Source organism: Labrus bergylta, chromosome 6 (genome assembly GCF_963930695.1).
Source record: "Labrus bergylta chromosome 6, fLabBer1.1, whole genome shotgun sequence".
Classification (NCBI taxonomy): Eukaryota; Metazoa; Chordata; class Actinopteri; order Labriformes; family Labridae; genus Labrus; species Labrus bergylta.
This window is the reverse complement of record NC_089200.1, coordinates 228339-243899: the sequence shown is the minus strand read 5'-3', so window position 1 is coordinate 243899 and position 15561 is coordinate 228339. Positions and strand designations below refer to the sequence as shown.

At 45.2% G+C, this 15561-nt stretch overlaps 2 protein-coding genes across 3 annotated transcripts in view; one reads left to right on the top strand and one right to left on the bottom strand.

The window, feature by feature from the left end:
* The first annotated feature begins 423 nt into the window (after positions 1-423).
* lrrc39 (leucine rich repeat containing 39) lies at positions 424-9653 on the top strand. The gene is made up of 9 exons (XM_065956370.1): positions 424-1098; positions 1683-1916; positions 2109-2217; positions 2294-2450; positions 2526-2662; positions 3064-3209; positions 3285-3437; positions 6387-6574; positions 9516-9653. The coding sequence occupies exons 2-9, from the start codon at positions 1789-1791 to the stop codon at positions 9542-9544; spliced, it is 1047 nt and encodes a 348-aa protein (XP_065812442.1). The 5' UTR covers positions 424-1098; positions 1683-1788; the 3' UTR covers positions 9545-9653.
* Positions 9654-10443: 790 nt separating this feature from the next.
* trmt13 (tRNA methyltransferase 13 homolog) overlaps positions 10444-15561 on the bottom strand; it is a 13277-nt gene continuing 8159 nt past the window's right edge. For both annotated transcript variants that reach the window (XM_020658804.3, XM_065956369.1), the window contains 6 exons: positions 14568-14674; positions 14054-14257; positions 13877-13949; positions 12894-12968; positions 12421-12820; positions 10444-11567 (listed from right to left, as the gene is read on the bottom strand). In XM_020658804.3, coding sequence (XP_020514460.1) covers positions 11390-11567; positions 12421-12820; positions 12894-12968; positions 13877-13949; positions 14054-14257; positions 14568-14674 — 1037 coding nt within the window. In that variant the 3' untranslated portion in view covers positions 10444-11389. The remainder of the gene's footprint in view (positions 11568-12420; positions 12821-12893; positions 12969-13876; positions 13950-14053; positions 14258-14567; positions 14675-15561) is intronic.

Sequence of the window (15561 nt, the reverse complement as noted above, 5' to 3'; positions counted from 1 at the left end):
ACCACGAGCAGGTCTGATAACTGAAGGCTCTACCTCCCATAGAACATTTAGAGACTGTATCATGAGCAGGTCTGATAACTGAAGGCTCTACCTCCCATAGTACATTTAGAGACTGTATCATGAGCAGGTCTGATAACTGAAGGCTCTACCTCCCATAGTACATTTAGAGACTGTATCATGAGCAGGTCTGATAACTGAAGGCTCTACCTCCCATAGAACATTTAGAGACTGTATCATGAGCAGGTCTGATAACTGAAGGCTCTACCTCCCATAGTACATTTAGAGACTGTATCATGAGCAGGTCTGATAACTGAAGGCTCTACCTCCCATAGTACATTTAGAGACTGTATCATGAGCAGGTCTGATAACTGAAGGCTCTACCTCCCATAGTACATTTAGAGACTGTATCATGAGCAGGTCTGATAACTGAAGGCTCTACCTCCCATAGTACATTTAGAGACTGTATCATGAGCAGGTCTGATAACTGAAGGCTCTACCTCCCATAGAACATTTAGAGACTATCGGTACCACGAGCAGGTCTGATAACTGAAGGCTCTACCTCCCATAGTACATTTAGAGACTGTACCATGAGCAGGTCTGATAACTGAAGGCTCTACCTCCCATAGAACATTTAGAGACTGTAGGTACCACGAGCAGGTCTGATAACTGAAGGCTCTACCTCCCATAGTACATTTAGAGACTGTATCATGAGCAGGTCTGATAACTGAAGGCTCTACCTCCCATAGAACATTTAGAGACTGTAGGTACCACGAGCAGGTCTGATAACTGAAGGCTCTACCTCCCATAGAACATTTAGAGACTGTATCATGAGCAGGTCTGATAACTGAAGGCTCTACCTCCCACAGTACATTTACAACAAACTTTTGTTTATATAAATATTATATATACATACAATATATACTGTGTATATAAAATATAGCCTCCCCCACCACTGTTTGCGCTGATACCAGGGTGGTCATGCGACTGTGTGTTGGGTCATGTGACCTGGATGCTATAATTACCCAGGAGGTCTGAGGTCAGATTTCAGCTGCAGAGACGCAGCATGGACGACTACAGCTGCTGCTGCCAAAACACAAGGTGAACACTGAAACACTAACATGTTAACTTTTACTGTCACTAACCGTACTAACCTCTTATACTGACAACACTCAGAATGACTGCATACTGAGACTAGATACTGTGTGTGTGTGTGTGTGTGTGTGTGTGTGTGTGTGTGTGTGTGTGTGTGTGTGTGTGTGTGTGTGTGTCCTGCTCCTTCTAAAATCTGTGACAACATGTTGGAATCAAACACATGAAGAGTGTAATGTAATATTTAACAGGTTAATTAAAGGTGTTTATGATTTTGGATACTTGATATCTCATGTTTTATAAAACGTTTCAGACCTTTTTAACCGATAGTCGCGACAGTAAGAGAGGAAGAACGAGGCCCCTCCCACTTTTCCAAACGTTGCCAACATATTTGTGCAACTTGGACTATCTGTCCTATCTCTACATTAAAGACACACAAAGCCCCCATAACAAAAAACGTCAAATTACCCGATAATGGCGCCAAGGACTTCTGTTTTCATCTCCATGCTGGTATCGACACGGTGTAACCTTCAGCTTCCTCCTTTAATTGAAATGTGGTCAGTTTATTAATGTGATCGTTTTCAATCAAACAGGATGTTGGGAGGGAGGACACAGCTGCAGGTCAAAGGTCAGAGCTCATCCTACCTGTCCACCTGTGAGCTGTGACTAACCCTACCCGTCTGACAGGAAGTGGTCATCATGGTGGGCTTGGTGGCGTGCGGCTCAGTGAGCTCCATCAAAGCTCTGTGGGAGACGAGGATCAACAAGATAAAACAGGAGAAGGAAGATCAGAGGAGCAGGACGGCAAGGGGCGGGGCTACAGGCAGGTCAGGCTCTGCCCTCCTCTGCTGGGAGCTTATTTCATTGGTTAAGACAACAGGAAGTGAAGATTGAGCTGTTTTAATAATTAGTTAAGAAGAGACACACGTCATGCTCTCTCTTTCAAAAGAAAATGTGGACTCAAAACAGTTTTTGAACATTGTGATGTTGTGTTTCTGTCTCGTGTGGTCCTGGTTCAGGCTGGGTGTCGGGGTCTGGGAGGACCGGGCGGTTCTGGCTCGGCTCAAACAGAAGCTGCAGACTGAAGACGGGCGCCTGATCCTCCGACTGGAACATGAGGACTGGAAGGTAATGTCTCCCAACAGGAAGTGGACTACACAGGTTACTGCTACTGTTTTACACTTTCGGACCCCCCTCCCCTCAGGTGTTGCCTGGCTGTCTGGTCCAACTCAGCCAGGTTCAGGAGTGGCAGATCCACCGGACTGGACTCCAGAAGATCCCTCACTTCATCTCAAGCTTCCAGAACCTTCTGGTTTTAGACCTGTCCCGGAACGGCGTCACTGAGATCCCCCCACAGATTGGTCAGTTACTCAGATACACACTTTAGATACACACAAGGACCCTGATCGATGTCTGACCTCTGGTTCCGGTCTCAGGGAGTCTGACCCGGCTCAGGGAGCTCCTGCTGAGCTACAACAGAGTGGGCTTTGTTCCTGTGGAGCTGAGCGGCTGTGAGAGTCTGGAGAGACTGGAGCTGGCCATGAACCGAGACCTGAACCAGCTACCTGACCAGGTACACCGCAACCTCAGACCCCTCCCTCCCAAACGCCCCCTCTGATCCCCCTTTCAGACCCCTCCTTCCAAACTGCCCCCCTCAGACCACCATTTAAGTTAAGACGTATAATCACAGAAAACAGAGAAACATTAATCTGACATATTTTAAGGTGTAGTTTGACTCATGTCCCATCTGTTAACATGGAGGAGGCGGAGCTTATGACCTATACTCCAGCCAGTCAGCAGCTCTGAATACTCTGGCAGCTGTTGCTCTGCCTATCTTGATATAGAGTATATTTCCTGAACTGGTTTACTTCAGGGCAAACACCTGAATCCTGAACCAGCTTCAGAACCAGGTGTGAACCTGGCACACCTTTGTTACCTGTAGACCTGTAGACCTGATTGTGTTCTGTGGATCAGCTGATGCGCCTGAAGAACCTGCATCACCTGGACCTGTCCATGAATGACTTCACCTGCGTACCGGACTGCGTGGTCTCTCTGCCCGCACTCGAGTGGCTCGACATGGGAGGAAACCAGCTGGAGCACTTACCTGAAGACATAGACAGGTGAGTGAGGGAGACACATGTGCCCCGCCCCCTCCTGCAATCAGCCAATGAACAGAGAGACGTGTCTGTCCTCAGGATGGAGAAGCTGCACACGCTGTGGCTGCAGAGGAACCGACTCGAGAGACTCCCCGACGGCATCAGCAGGATGACTCGACTCGACACTCTAGTCCTCAGCAGCAACCAACTCAGAGACATCCCTCCTCTGATGGAGGACATGTCCAACCTCAGGTCAGTCAACAAGTCACCAGGTCAGTCAACAAGTCATCAGGTCAGTCAACAAGTCATCAGGTCAGTCAACAAGTCATCATCAGGTCAGTCAACAAGTCACCAGGTCAGTCAACAAGTCACCAGGTCAGTCAACAAGTCATCATCAGGTCAGTCAACAAGTCACCAGGTCAGTCAACAAGTCATCAGGTCAGTCAAAAAGTCACCAGGTCAGTCAACAAGTCACCAGGTCAGTCAACAAGTCATCAGGTCAGTCAAAAAGTCACCAGGTCAGTCAACAAGTCATCAGGTCAGTCAACAAGTCATCAGGTCAGTCAACAAGTCATCATCAGGTCAGTCAACAAGTCACCAGGTCAGTCAAAAAGTCATCATCAGGTCAGTCAACAAGTCACCAGGTCAGTCAACAAGTCATCAGGTCAGTCAACAAGTCATCAGGTCAGTCAACAAGTCATCATCAGGTCAGTCAACAAGTCACCAGGTCAGTCAACAAGTCACCAGGTCAGTCAACAAGTCATCATCAGGTCAGTCAACAAGTCACCAGGTCAGTCAACAAGTCACCAGGTCAGTCAACAAGTCATCAGGTCAGTCAACAAGTCATCATCAGGTCAGTCAACAAGTCACCAGGTCAGTCAACAAGTCATCAGGTCAGTCAACAAGTCATCAGGTCAGTCAACAAGTCATCAGCAGGTCAGTCAACAAGTCATCATCAGGTCAGTCAACAAGTCACCAGGTCAGTCAACAAGTCATCATCAGGTCAGTCAACAAGTCATCAGGTCAGTCAACAAGTCATCAGGTCAGTCAACAAGTCACCAGGTCAGTCAACAAGTCACCAGGTCAGTCAACAAGTCATCATCAGGTCAGTCAACAAGTCATCAGGTCAGTCAACAAGTCACCAGGTCAGTCAACAAGTCATCATCAGGTCAGTCAACAAGTCACCAGGTCAGTCAACAAGTCATCAGGTCAGTCAACAAGTCATCAGGTCAGTCAACAAGTCATCAGGTCAGTCAACAAGTCATCATCAGGTCAGTCAACAAGTCATCATCAGGTCAGTCAACAAGTCATCAGGTCAGTCAACAAGTCACCAGGTCAGTCAACAAGTCACCAGGTCAGTCAACAAGTCATCATCAGGTCAGTCAACAAGTCATCAGGTCAGTCAACAAGTCACCAGGTCAGTCAACAAGTCATCATCAGGTCAGTCAACAAGTCATCAGGTCAGTCAACAAGTCATCAGGTCAGTCAACAAGTCATCAGCAGGTCAGTCAACAAGTCACCAGGTCAGTCAACAAGTCATCATCAGGTCAGTCAACAAGTCATCAGGTCAGTCAACAAGTCATCATCAGGTCAGTCAACAAGTCATCAGGTCAGTCAACAAGTCACCAGGTCAGTCAACAAGTCACCAGGTCAGTCAACAAGTCATCAGGTCAGTCAACAAGTCATCATCAGGTCAGTCAACAAGTCACCAGGTCAGTCAACAAGTCATCAGGTCAGTCAACAAGTCACCAGGTCAGTCAACAAGTCATCATCAGGTCAGTCAACAAGTCATCATCAGGTCAGTCAACAAGTCATCAGGTCAGTCAACAAGTCATCAGGTCAGTCAACAAGTCATCAGGTCAGTCAACAAGTCATCAGCAGGTCAGTCAACAAGTCACCAGGTCAGTCAACAAGTCATCATCAGGTCAGTCAACAAGTCATCAGGTCAGTCAACAAGTCATCATCAGGTCAGTCAACAAGTCATCAGGTCAGTCAACAAGTCATCATCAGGTCAGTCAACAAGTCACCAGGTCAGTCAACAAGTCACCAGGTCAGTCAACAAGTCATCAGGTCAGTCAACAAGTCATCATCAGGTCAGTCAACAAGTCACCAGGTCAGTCAACAAGTCATCAGGTCAGTCAACAAGTCATCAGCAGGTCAGTCAACAAGTCATCATCAGGTCAGTCAACAAGTCACCAGGTCAGTCAACAAGTCATCATCAGGTCAGTCAACAAGTCATCAGGTCAGTCAACAAGTCATCAGGTCAGTCAACAAGTCACCAGGTCAGTCAACAAGTCACCAGGTCAGTCAACAAGTCATCATCAGGTCAGTCAACAAGTCATCAGGTCAGTCAACAAGTCACCAGGTCAGTCAACAAGTCATCATCAGGTCAGTCAACAAGTCACCAGGTCAGTCAACAAGTCATCAGGTCAGTCAACAAGTCATCAGGTCAGTCAACAAGTCATCATCAGGTCAGTCAACAAGTCATCATCAGGTCAGTCAACAAGTCATCAGGTCAGTCAACAAGTCACCAGGTCAGTCAACAAGTCACCAGGTCAGTCAACAAGTCATCATCAGGTCAATCAACAAGTCATCAGGTCAGTCAACAAGTCACCAGGTCAGTCAACAAGTCATCATCAGGTCAGTCAACAAGTCATCAGGTCAGTCAACAAGTCATCAGGTCAGTCAACAAGTCACCAGGTCAGTCAACAAGTCATCATCAGGTCAGTCAACAAGTCATCAGGTCAGTCAACAAGTCATCAGGTCAGTCAACAAGTCATCAGGTCAGTCAACAAGTCACCAGGTCAGTCAACAAGTCATCATCAGGTCAGTCAACAAGTCATCAGGTCAGTCAACAAGTCATCATCAGGTCAGTCAACAAGTCACCAGGTCAGTCAACAAGTCATCAGGTCAGTCAACAAGTCATCAGGTCAGTCAACAAGTCACCAGGTCAGTCAACAAGTCATCATCAGGTCAGTCAACAAGTCATCAGGTCAGTCAACAAGTCATCAGGTCAGTCAACAAGTCATCATCAGGTCAGTCAACAAGTCATCAGGTCAGTCAACAAGTCATCAGGTCAGTCCGACCTCAGTGTGTAAATCCTGACTTGTCATCTGGCAGCAGATTATTTTTGTTTTCATAAATAAATAATTCAAAGTGTCGTCCCTCAGACTGATCCGGTTTGTGTTTCTGTCCGAACAGGTTTGTGAATTTTCGGGACAACCCTCTGACTCTGGACGTGACGCTGCCATGTCGGGCGGTGAAGCATGAGGACGAGGAGGACGATGAAGAAGACGACAGAGAAATGTTTGGACGAGAGTTCATGCTGATGTACATCCGGGAGTCCAGGAAGCGAGCGTACGCCATGCTCAATATGCACTGTGTCAACCGTTAGTATCAGAAACTGTGCACTGTAAAACACTGTGTGCGCTGTAAAACACTTCCCCTCTGTAACTGTGTGCGCTGTAAAACACTTCCCCTCTGTAACTGTGTGCACTGTAAAACACTTCCCCTCTGTAACTGTGTGCGCTGTAAAACACTTCCCCTCTGTAACTGTGTGCACTGTAAAACACTTCCCCTCTGTAACTGTGTGCACTGTAAAACACTTCACCTCTGTAACTGTGTGCGCTGTAAAACACTTCCCCTCTGTAACTGTGTGCACTGTAAAACACTTCCCCTCTGTAACTGTGTGCACTGTAAAACACTTCACCTCTGTAACTGTGTGCGCTGTAAAACACTGTAAAACACTTCACCTCTGTAACTGTGTGCACTGTAAAACACTTCCCCTCTGTCACGGTGTGCGCTGTAAAACACTGTGTGCACTGTAAAACACTTCCCCTCTGTCACGGTGTGCGCTGTAAAACACGGTGTGCGCTGTAAAACACTTCCCCTCTGTAACTGTGTGCACTGTAAAACACTTCCCCTCTGTAACTGTGTGCGCTGTAAAACACTTCCCCTCTGTAACTGTGTGCGCTGTAAAACACTTCCCCTCTGTAACTGTGTGCGCTGTAAAACACTTCCCCTCTGTAACTGTGTGCACTGTAAAACACTTCACCTCTGTAACTGTGTGCACTGTAAAACACTTCCCCTCTGTAACTGTGTGCACTGTAAAACACTTCCCCTCTGTAACTGTGTGCGCTGTAAAACACTGTAAAACACTTCCCCTCTGTCACTGTGTGCACTGTAAAACACTTCCCCTCTGTAACTGTGTGCGCTGTAAAACACTGTAAAACACTGTAAAACACTTCACCTCTGTAACTGTGTGCACTGTAAAACACTTCACCGCTGTAACGGTGTGCACTGTAAAACACTTCCCCTCTGTAACTGTGTGCGCTGTAAAACACTGTAAAACACTTCACCTCTGTAACTGTGTGCACTGTAAAACACTTCACCGCTGTAACGGTGTGCACTGTAAAACACTTCCCCTCTGTAACGGTGTGCGCTGTAAAACACTTCCCCTCTGTAACTGTGTGCACTGTAAAACACGTCCACTCTGTAACTGTGTGCACTGTAAAACACTTCCCCTCTGTAACTGTGTGCACTGTAAAACACTTCCCCTCTGTAACTGTGTGCACTGTAAAACACTTCCTCTCTGTAACTGTGTGCACTGTAAAACACTTCCCCTCTGTAACTGTGTGCACTGTAAAACACTGTAAAACACTTCCCCTCTGTAACTGTGTGCACTGTAAAACACTGTAAAACACTTCCTCTCTGTAACTGTGTGCACTGTAAAACACTTCTCCTCTGTAACTGTGTGCACTGTAAAACACTTCCCCTCTGTAACTGTGTGCGCTGTAAAACACTTCACCTCTGTAACTGTGTGCACTGTAAAACACTTCCTCTCTGTAACTGTGTGCACTGTAAAACACTTCCCCTCTGTAACTGTGTGCACTGTAAAACACTTCTCCTCTGTAACTGTGTGCACTGTAAAACACTTCCTCTCTGTAACTGTGTGCGCTCTCAGGGGGGATTAGCCCGCTTTATTTTCATAAATTAGACATTTTCACAGCAGCAAGAGTCTCATCATGACCTCCAACATTAACCGCCATGATTTAACTGATACATATAAATGCGGCGTCCTCTTCAGCCTGAGAATATGCTCCCTCCTTTAGGCTCAGTGTGAAAGTATTCCCTCTTCATGAGCTGTGTGTACTATCTCTTTAATCAAAGTGATCAAGAAGCAGAGAGGAAATCATTGCAACTGTTCATCATTAAAGTGTGTGTGATGTTTTCAGATAAATGAAGATGTCACCCTGAGCTGCAGCTGAGCTACATGATACATAGAAGAAAGAAAGCCTCAAACACCAGATACTACGCTTCCCATGATGCAGCAGGGTAGTCTTTTATGAGAGCCTCCTTGCTTCATAAACACCTGCACAAATGTTGGAGCAGTCAAAGAGTTAATCAGTTATTTAATCATTAACTGAAGTTCATATTAACGTCCACCGGTGGTACGCTTCAAAGAGTGACCGTGTTGACTGGTGACTCAGCTGAATGCATCTGTGGTTGTCATGGTAACATATATATATGATGGTGTTTTAGACATGACGATCAAAATAACTTTCTGTCTTCAACATCTGCAACCACGACAACCAAAAGTCACCACTTAACACAGTCACTTTTTGAACCGTAACACCGGTGTAATCAAAAATCAACAACAGCAACAGCTGTTTGTCATTAGATGCGAGTTCTTAAGAGGACCGCAGTCTTCAGCTCTCTAAAGTACAGGGAGCGCTATGCTGCTGCTCAGGTGGTTCTCATCATGCGGAGTTTGAATGTTAACAGGAACTAAAACTGGAAGTGAAGAGTTTTAATAATAGTTTTTCAAATTAACGTCCACATAAAAAAAAGTCTTCTGGATTAACTGCAGTGTGCACAGCTCTGCTGTCATCAGATGACATCACAGTCTGAGCAGGGCTCAGGTTCTGGTCCTGGTTGGGAGGACTAACAAGGAGCAGAAGGTTCCGAATGACTCACCTGTTCAGGTGTGTTTTAAATGACAGACTCAGCAGAGTCTTGTTTCTAGAGTTCATGTGAGGAGTTTCATATAAAGTGTTGGTTCATTAGAGTCTGAGCGCTGCAGACGATTAAATCCTTCTGGAATCTGTTACACAACGAGGAAAGTCTCCAAACACGCCTTACTCCTGACGTGACCCTCACAGGGGCCCACACCCGCAGGTTGGGAAACTCTTTGCATGACTTCCTGTTTTTTTCTGACAACATTTCTCCTTGGGTTATTCACATTAACACGTAACAACATTTAATAATCATTATTATTGAAAATAAATTGTGTTCTTACTCTGATAATCTGACGTCATGTTTCTGTTTCAGAGCCAAACGACGACTTCACAATAAAATAATCGCTGCTCTTCTTCTTCTGGACTTTTCCATCAGAGCTCAGCTACACGTTTTGAAATTAGAGAAGATTCTTCTGTTTTCTGTAGAGACACTTTTAGATGTTCATTTCAGAGATGTTAAATCATGAGAAGAAGAGAACTTTGTGCTAACGCTTTCATTAGTTCACTGAGAACAATCACACTGAGAACAATCACACCTAGAACAATCACACTGAGAACAATCACACCTAGAGCAATCACAAAGAGAACAATCACAAAGAGAACAATCACAGAGAACAATCACACTGAGAACAAACATACAGAGATCACACTGAGAACAATCACACTAAGAAGAATCACACAGAAGAATCACACAGAACAATCACACTGAGAACAATCACACAGAACAATCATACAGAGAACAATCACACTGAGAACAATCATACAGAGAACAATCACACAGAACAATCACACTGAGAACAATCACACAGAGAACAATCACAGAACAATCACGAGAACAATCACAATGAGAACAATCAAACTGAGAACAATCACACTGAGAACAATCACACTGAGAACAATCAAACTGAGAACAATCACACTGAGAACAATCAATCACACAGAGAACAATCACAGAACAATCACACTGAGAACAATCACACAGAGAACAATCACAGAACAATCACGAGAACAATCACAATGAGAACAATCAAACTGAGAACAATCACACTGAGAACAATCACAATGAGAACAATTAAACAGAACAATCACACTGAGAACAATCACAATGAGAACAATTAAACTGAGAACAATCACACTGAGAACAATCAATCACACAGAACAATCACAATGAGAACAATCAAACTGAGAACAATCACACAGAGAACAATCACACTGAGAACAATCAATCACACTGAGAACAATCAAACTGAGCATGTGGACCTTTAATAAAAAAACTTTACAAAAATTCAAATGACTCCATTTTGTGGTTTTCTGTCAAAACAAATTAAAAACTGTTCCAGGGACGGTGTGTCGTTCACTGAGAACAATCACACTGAAAACAATCATACAGAGATCACACTGAGAACAATAATACAGAGAACAATCACACTGAGAACAATCATACAGAGAACAATCACACAGAACAATCACAATGAGAACAATCACACTGAGAACAACCACACTGAGAACAATCAAACTGAGAACAATCAAACTGAGAACAATCACAATGAGAACAATCAAACTGAGAACAATCACACTGAGAAGAAACACACAAAGAACAATCACACAGAACAATCACATGAGAACAATCACACAGAACAATCAAACTGAGAACAGTCACACTGAGAACAATCATACAGAGAACAATTACACAGAACAATCACACTGATACAATCATACAGAGAACAATCACACAGAACAATCACACTGAGAACAATCACAGAACAATCATATGAGAACAATCACACAGAGAACAATCAAACTGAGAACAATCACAGAGAGAACAATCACACTGAGAACAATCACAATGAGAACAATCAAACTGAGAACAATCACACTGAGAACAATCACAATGAGAACAATCAAACTGAGAACAATCACACTGAGAACAATCAATCACACAGAGAACAATCACACTGAGAACAATCAAACTGAGAACAATCTCAATGAGAACAATTAAACTGAGAACAATCACACTGAGAACAATCAATCACACAGAGAACAATCACACTGAGAACAATCACAATGAGAACAATCAAACTGAGCATGTGGACCTTTAATAAAAAAACTTTATAAAAATCCAAATGACTCCATTTTGTGGTTTTCTGTCAAAACAAATTAAAAACTGTTCCAGGGACAGTGTGTCGTTCAGGACGGAGACGAGGGGACAGCCGTCAGCAGCATGTTCTCCAGCGTCACCTGAGTATCCACGTAACGACACAGTCTACCGTCAAATCCTCTCGTCTGCAGGAAGTGAAGTCTGCCGCCATCGATCAGAAGCTTACAGAGACGCCCGATCTTCTCGCGCTCAGAGGACGACAGAAAGCTACAGAGGAAACAACAACAACATGAGGAACACATGGAGAGAACATGAACACATGGAGAGAAGATGAGGAACACATGGAGAGAACATGAGGAACACATGGAGAGAACATGAACACATGGAGAGAAGATGAGGAACACATGGAGAGAAGACGAGGAACACATGGAGAGAACATGAACACATGGAGAGAGCATGAGGAACACATGGAGAGAAGATGAGGAACACATGGAGAGAAGACGAGGAACACATGGAGAGAACATGAGGAACACATGGAGAGAACATGAGGAACACATGGAGAGAACATGAGGAACACATGGAGAGAACATGAGGAACACAACACATGGAGAGAAGATGAGGAACACATGGAGAGAAGACGAGGAACACATGGAGAGAACATGAACACATGGAGAGAGCATGAGGAACACATGGAGAGAAGACGAGGAACACATGGAGAGAACATGAACACATGGAGAGAGCATGAGGAACACATGGAGAGAAGACGAGGAACACATGGAGAGAAGACGAGGAACACATGGAGAGAACATGAGGAACACATGGAGAGAACATGAGGAACACATGGAGAGAACATGAGGAACACATGGAGAGAACATGAGGAACACATGGAGAGAAGACGAGGAACATGAGGAACATATGGAGAGAAGACGAGGAACACATGGAGAGAAGACGAGGAACATGAGGAACACATGGAGAGAACATGAGGAACACATGGAGAGAAGACGAGGAACATGAGGAACATATGGAGAGAACATGAGGAACACATGGAGAGAACATGTCTTTTTAAAGTTTCGACTGACCAGGAACGTCAGCATGATGGGGTCAGTGGTCAAATAGCTACCTGTTCACAGCATCTGTCTCCTCGGCTGGTTCATGCTCTTCATCATCTCCTCTCAGATTGGTTGTATCCTGAAGCCGATGTTCTTGATTGGTCGGTCTGAGACCACATGTCGCCCAGCTGGACATCCGACAAAAAGCTGAGAACTCTTCAGCTCCGAGTCCTTGCTGCAGGAAGAACTGCTGACCCACGTAGTGACGCCACTCGCACCGATGGTGGCAGCAGAGAGCCACAGCCAGACCCAGTACAGGACCAGGACCAGGACCAGGACCAGGACCAGGTAGTGCTCCTGACTCAGACATCTGATCAGTTGATTCTGGTTCTGAGGTTTTCAGGCGTTTAGGGGGCGGCTCAGTCCCGTCTTTTGGTCTTGGAGCCCCCAACAAACATCTTAGAGCCAGATCTGAAGCAGACACAAGGACCATTAATCCGGGTCGGAGGAGTCCGAATCAGACCTGTCAGCAGTTAGATCTCACCTGTTGCTGCTCCACACAGGTGTTTCCCCACGCCAACCAGAGGGAGCTTTTTCAGTTGCAGCATCTGGACCCGACCTGCAAACAACCACAGTCAGACCAGAACCAGAGTCCAGCTCTGTGTAGGTTCAGTCCTGGTCTAGTTTGAACGTAATCTCTATTTCAGGACGGAGTTTACGCTCTCCTAACATGTCAGGTGTTTCACTAGTAGGTGTGACATCCTCTGTAAAACATGGTTGTCATGGTGATGTTGTTCTAAAGGTGTGATAGGTTGGAGGAGGAGGAGCAGAGGGTTTTTACTGGTTGTCATGGTAACAGCAGTGTGATCGATTACGTCCCTCAGAAATGTTTGATGACTTTGTTTTGACTCCTGCTGTAGTTTACCATGAGCTCAGATCATTTTGTCGTCCAATCACAGAGGACCATTAAATGACCTGATGTTGTAGTTACAGATGTCACCACTAGAGGTCACTTTTGTTATTGTTCACCAGTTGAAGGATCTGTAGGCTTCAGTTCTCCCCTCATCATGAAGCTCAGCTCGTACAAACATTAGAGTTTATGTTTGTGGATGAACATCAGTGAACAGAAGTTATTTTGGACGATCATCTGTTCAGAGACGATCAGACACGAGAGGAGACAAACGCTGCTCTGTGATTGGTCACATTCAGAGACGATCAGACACGAGAGGAGACAAACGCTGCTCTGTGATTGGTCACATTCAGAGACGATCAGACACGAGAGGAGACAAACGCTGCTCTGTGATTGGTCACATCAGGTACAAACCTCATTTCTTACACTTTGTTTTGGTTAGTTTGGACACTACGCTCTGCTAGTGAAGATGAACCTTACGTCTCCATGGTAACCAAACAATGACACAGCTTAAGTTAAGTAGTTTACATGTAGGGTTTAGTTTGGACTATACACCAGAACTAAAGACAGAACTGAAACACAGCTGCTGACTCAGGACCCTGATGAGGGGGTCTTACCTAAGTCCAGGTGTTGAATGTCCACCTGCAGCCGCTCAAACTGGACACCAGGATCCTGATGTTTCCCATCTACCTGAACCAGAACCAGAACAGACCAGATTAGGGTATCATGATGCTGCCCTTAGATCAGACATCTGGGGGGGGGGGGGGGGGGGGGGTTTCAAAGGTTTTTCTTACCTTGAAGCGAGTACTGGATCGCTCCACCAGCAGCATCTGAAGGTCACCCTGGGTCAGCAGGAGGTCTGGGGACTTCAGGAAGTCTGGGGTCTTCAGGGCTTCATGGATCCAGTGAGACAGTTTCCCTCGACCTGCTCCAAACTCTATGAAGCACCGCCCCCTTCCCAGCAACCCCCGTGTCTCCAGATGACCTAAGATAGAGGACTGAACACACCTGACAGGTGAAAAGGCGTACATTAAGAAAAACGTGCAGAATGTTAATAAAATGTAACATCAAACAGCTTCAGATACAGGAACCAATCAAAAACACACAGATCCAAAAACATGAGCACTAAGACAAGCTCCAGGCCTGAAGGGGGCGCTCTGTCGACCACAGTGGAGAGAGAAGGAGAAGAAGGAAGGTTAACTTTGGTTACCTGGTTAAACTAAACCAAAGAAAGGGAGAGGTCACATGACACTGTGACACAGCTTCAGAGTTCAATACTACGTTGTTTAGGTGTGTTCAAGACTCTACCTGCTGCTTCAGGTGTTTGTGGGCGGAGTCACCATTCTTTGGGTTGGTAAGTTCCTCCTGTACGACAGGATGGAACAAAACGTTGTCCTCCACATCACACTGCAACCCTGAAACATCACCACCATCATCATCACCATCACCATCATCATCCTCACCCTCACCATCATCATCACAATCATCATCCTCACCCTCACCATCATCATCATCATCACCCTTACCCTCACCATCATCATCACCATCATCATCATACTCACCATCATCACCACCATCATCACCATCATCATCATTACAACCATCATCATCACCATCATCATCATCATCACCATCATCATCACCATCATCATCACCATCATCATCATCATCACCATCATCACCATCATCATCATTACAATGCTCTACTGCTGATCATCATGATCATCAACTGATATCGATTGATCATCGATCATCGATCACCTGATCATCATCACGATCATGCATCATCATGCTCATCATCAGTCACCATCATCAGCATCATTACTGACAACCATCAGATGCATCACCATCATCATCATCATCACCATCATCATCACCATCATCATCACCATCATCATCATTACAACCATCATCACCACCACCATCACCATCACCATCATCACCACCATCATCACCATCATCATCATTACAACCATCATCATCACCATCATCATCATCATCACCATCATCATCACCATCATCATCACCATCATCATCACCATCATCATCACCATCATCATCATCATCACCATCATCACCATCATCATCATTACAACCATCATCATCACCATCATCATCATCATCCTCACAACCATCATCATCACCATCACCATCATCACCACCACCATCATCATCATTACAACCATCATCATCACCACCATCATCATCATCCTCACAACCATCATCATCACCATCACCATCACCATCATCACCACCACCATCATCATGGGCGGCAGTAGCTCAGTCTGTAGGGACTTGGGTT

Coding starts and splice junctions, on each gene's coding strand:
- lrrc39 (XM_065956370.1), top strand. CDS start 1,789: ATGGTGGGCTTGGTGGCGTGCGGCTCAGTGAGCTCCATCAAAGCTCTG. Junction 2,451..2,525: donor TGAGATCCCCCCACAGATTG/GTCAGTTACTCA, acceptor TTCCGGTCTCAG/GGAGTCTGACCCGGCTCAGG. Junction 2,663..3,063: donor TGAACCAGCTACCTGACCAG/GTACACCGCAAC, acceptor TCTGTGGATCAG/CTGATGCGCCTGAAGAACCT.